Below are 4,477 nucleotides of genomic sequence, written 5' to 3'. Positions count from 1 at the left end.
TTTTAATTCAATAAACAGGATTTGAATGAGAAAATATGCAAATAAATACAAAGACAAGTTAAAGAATCATGGACAATAATTTAAGATTCAGAGACAAGGACGAGAAAATCAAATTTTTATTTATTTATTGAGTTGGCATTTTCAAAATCGCCGATCCGCAGAGCTCCTCTTTGATCAAAAATCATTCACGAGGCACTACTATTCTTATCCGTTCAAAGGGTATCACCCCCTAATAATGGTATCCCGTTTATGAATAACGAGTCTCTGGGGTTTTGGCTGTCCCGCATGAACCAAAGAGAAAGGAGAAGATGTGAGAAAGAGAGTGAACAGGTGCGAGTAAAAAATAAGCAGTTGAGATCTCCGCCTACCTTCGATACACACGAGAAACACAAAAATATAATCTCCCATTTCTTCTTCTTCTTAACCAAACCCAACAAATTCTCCTTCATTTTTATCATCCTCTGAATCTCAATTTTAATCCAAAATTGAATCCCCACGAAAACAATGGCAGGATTACTCCACATTGGTACATCCTTCATTCCTTCATCATCTTCAGTAATAAACCCTAAATCATCAAATCAATCTTCTTCATCATCATCTTCATTACCTTCTTATACATCTGTTCGTAGAAACAATAAAAAAACTCAAATCCAAGCTAAGATCCGAGAAATATTCATGCCTGCATTGAGTTCAACAATGACAGAAGGTAAAATTGTATCATGGACAAAATCTGAAGGTGATAAATTATCTAAAGGAGAAAGTGTTGTTGTTGTTGAATCTGATAAAGCTGATATGGATGTTGAAACATTTTATGATGGTTATTTGGCTGCTATTATGGTTGAAGAAGGTGGTGTTGCTGCTGTTGGATCAGCCATTGCTTATCTTGCTGAGACTGAAGATGAAATTGAAGCTGCTAGATCCAAAGCCAATTCATCTTCTTCGTCTTCTTCTACTTCGCCTGCATCTGAAATGGTTGTGGCGGAGAAACCGGTAGAAGCCCCAATTGCTATTCAACCACCACCATTGGCGGCAGCACCTGCTTTGTTTGCAGCTTCTTCGGTTCATCCGGCTTCAGAAGGAGGGAAACGAATTGTTGCATCTCCCTATGCAAAGAAGTTGGCCAAGGAATTGAGTGTTAACTTGAGTGCAGTTGTGGGAAGTGGTCCAATGGGGAGAATTGTTGCTAAAGATGTGGAAGCTGCTGCTGCTGCTGTTGTCTCTGCTGATGTTTCATCTGGTAGTGGAGTACAGGGTCAGAAATCTAGTTCTCCAGCCTCTACAGGGGTTGAATTGGGTAGTGTTGTTCCTTTTACTGCAATGCAGGGTGCTGTTAGTAGAAATATGCTTGAGAGTCTCAAGGTACCAACTTTTAGAGTTGGTTATACAATTACTACTGATGCACTTGATGCTTTATACAAAAAGGTTGGTTTTTTTTTTTCTGGCAGAATTTGGTTTCAGTATCATTGATTATTTCAGTATCAATGGGTTTATTATGAAATGATTGCTTATTGGAAATGTTGTGTTTGTTAAAAAAAATCAGATCAAGTCAAAGGGTGTTACTATGACTGCTTTACTTGCAAAGGCAACTGCACTTGCTTTGGCTAAACACCCAGTTGTGAATTCTAGCTGTAGAGATGGTAAGAGCTTCACATATAACAGTAGCATCAATGTTGCGGTTGCTGTTGCCATTGACGGTGGTTTGATTACTCCCGTTCTTCAGGATGCTGATAAGGTTATTGTTTCCTGTATCTTATATGATCTTATGTCCTAACTGTTTATATTTACTAATAATCATTTGCTGGATTGGTTTTACTTTTGCTTGTTTACTGAGAGTCTTATGGTCATTGTAGCTTGACATTTACTCATTATCAAGGAAATGGAAAGAGTTAGTTGACAAGGCTCGGGCAAAGCAGCTACAACCTCATGAATACACTACAGGTACTCTACTTCAGAACCTGGGATCTGCTTGTGTTTTACTAGTGATTTTGCTATCATTTATGCCTTTGAAGAATTTGTTTCATGACACAAAAGTCCTATTTCAAACACTCATAATTATATTTTACATCTGAATTGATTTTGTACCTTGCAAGTTAATAAGTTTGGATATACTGAATTATGTTAAAGGTGGTGATCATTCATTTATATTTCTGTAGTTGCGATTATTAAGCAATTAGTGCCTGGTAAGGAATAAGAGTTTAACTAAGTTAGGAATTTAGTGCGTTACCAATCATTGAGTTTACTAGGACATGTACTTTTCGCCCGTCTCTAACTGGTAAACTTAATGTAAATTTGTCGTTAACTTGCAAATGTTCTCAACATGGACATTAACTAGGTTCTATTATCCCATCGTTGAAAAATGTTGACATGTATTTTTCGCCGGTCTCTAAATGGTAAACTTAAAGAAAATTTGTCATTAACTTGCAAATGTTCTCAACATGGGCATTAGCTAGGCTCTATTATCCCATCGTTGAAAAATGTTGACGTGTATGCTGTTTTCAATTACGTTCTGAACCAATAGAATGTAGTCAAGCTCTAATTTTCTTATCAATAGTGATCGCCTCAGAGTATTTTTTGAAACTGTTTTATGGATTACAACACATGAGCTAGAATTAGTACTTTAAAACTAATGTACTTTCTGTGCTACATTTCCTGTGAATCATTGGCTTATCATTACACTTTTTCCTGTATAAGAGAAAAAGTGCACTTGAATGCTAAATCACTTCATTTCAGCTTACATGGGTAATAGTTAATGCTTGACCAAGCAGTTTCAAATATTGATAATAGTTGCTTAGCGTAAGTTCTTCACAATAAACAGATTATCGATGAATATACATCATACATGGGTTTGAACACCATTTCTCAGGATTTATCTTTTTCGAGTTTCAAGTAGTTTACTAGTATGCACATGAGGAGTAGAAGAGTAATCTCTTTTTACAATTGCTTGTACCATTTCATATTGTAGCTTTGTTCGAAATGATTTCTTCTATATTAATTATATTCTTCTTCCAACAATGGTTACTTTGTTAAAGCCGATTTGCTTACCTTAGTCAAATACTTGCGCCAGATAGTGTTGGCCTAGGCGACACTCATATTCATGTTAATCTCTGTAGTGATAGTGTTTATCAGAAAGCTTAGCCATCTATCACTTTGTTGTGTATGTGAGAGCGTTACATTATCTCTTCTGAACCTAAGAATAATTTATTTAGCAAGACACTGTACTCTTTGCCCCTGTGGTGCCTACTTGTCCTCGGTATATTATATAGTAAAAAGAGACACGTCACAGCACATTGATGATTGCCAGTTCTTTCATCCTTAAACTTGTTTATCGGGCCAGTATACTTACCATTTGAGTACCATAATGTCCTCTTGTCTTTGACATCAAGTATCTCTTATGCATTTTGTTCCCTTTTCTTTTCTGTTTTAGGTACATTCACGCTTTCAAATCTCGGCATGTTTGGTGTTGACCGATTTGATGCAATTCTACCTCCTGGAACTGTAAGTTATCAATCTTAGAGCTCTTGTTTACGAGCAAAACATAACCAAGTTCTCTCCTTAAGAAAGACAATCTAGTTGATATTTATATCTGACCACCTTCATTCGTTTTGGGTTGGATTGATGATGCAGGGAGCAATCATGGCTGTCGGAGCATCCGAACCTAAACTAGTTGGCACCAAGGATGGACGCATTGGTGTGAAAAGCCAAATGCAGGTAATTATCTAGCATCAGTTACATTACTGGCCAAAAAAAAAAAAAAAAGATAAAAACTGTTGCGTGCTTGGAAAAAAGCTAGAATTCATTTTTCTCACCTCATGAATCTTGTATATGAATTTTGCAGGTAAATGTTACAGCGGACCATCGAGTTATATACGGTGCTGATTTGGCTTCTTTTTTGCAAACCCTAGCAAAGATCATTGAGGATCCCAAAGATCTTACCTTCTAAGTCAGGCATTTTTTGGAGTTTTTTTTCTTCTTTTTTCTATCAAGGAGAGAATTTTGAAGTACAGATAGTAATTAACTATGTCATCTTTATTGTCAATTATTTGCACATTATCTATAATGTAGCTATTGGAATTTCTTGCTTCAATCAGATTATCTTGTCTCGGTATAACAAGCACTTTTTGCTCTTCAGGTTATGCTTCAGCTTTACCTTCAAAGTAATGATACCCTTGGTTATAGCATAGAAATAAAATTACCAGATTTTTTGGGTTTTCTTTTACTCATCTCTTTGGATACGAATTTGCTTATGACTTCTGCTTTTGGAGAAGTAGGAGTCAGAAGCAAAACTATTTTGCTTCACAAAAAACTGACTTTTCTGTTTCAAGAAGTTATTCTGAAAAATTATTGCCAAATTGAGAAATCGAAAAGTAACTTCTTGAGTGTATATCCAAACACCTTATTAGTTTTTATCAACGTTGTTAAAGACTGGTGGAAAGATGGCACTTTCTTAATTTTTATCAACTTTGTTAAAGACCGGTGG

General features: G+C 36.0%; 1 protein-coding gene across 1 annotated transcript; it reads left to right on the top strand.

The window, feature by feature from the left end:
* Positions 1–247: 247 nt before the first annotated feature.
* Positions 248–4,128, top strand: LOC113356142 (dihydrolipoyllysine-residue acetyltransferase component 5 of pyruvate dehydrogenase complex, chloroplastic-like). The gene is made up of 6 exons (XM_026599174.1): positions 248–1,422; positions 1,541–1,732; positions 1,851–1,938; positions 3,425–3,495; positions 3,625–3,708; positions 3,836–4,128. Exons 1-6 carry the CDS (start codon positions 505–507, stop codon positions 3,938–3,940), a joined length of 1,458 nt encoding a protein of 485 aa, XP_026454959.1. The 5' UTR covers positions 248–504; the 3' UTR covers positions 3,941–4,128.
* The last annotated feature ends 349 nt before the right edge of the window (positions 4,129–4,477 follow it).

This window comes from Papaver somniferum, chromosome 3 (genome assembly GCF_003573695.1).
Source record: "Papaver somniferum cultivar HN1 chromosome 3, ASM357369v1, whole genome shotgun sequence".
In the NCBI taxonomy this organism is placed as follows: Eukaryota; Viridiplantae; Streptophyta; class Magnoliopsida; order Ranunculales; family Papaveraceae; genus Papaver; species Papaver somniferum.
This window is presented reverse-complemented; position numbering and strand designations above follow the sequence as displayed.

Excerpts from the sequence above, each read along its gene's own strand:
- LOC113356142 (XM_026599174.1), top strand. The coding sequence starts at position 505 with ATGGCAGGATTACTCCACATTGGTACATCCTTCATTCCTTCATCATCT. Across the intron at positions 1,423-1,540 it reads TTGATGCTTTATACAAAAAG|ATCAAGTCAAAGGGTGTTAC; the intron begins GTTGGTTTTTTT and ends AAAAAAAATCAG. Across the intron at positions 1,939-3,424 it reads ACCTCATGAATACACTACAG|GTACATTCACGCTTTCAAAT; the intron begins GTACTCTACTTC and ends TTTCTGTTTTAG.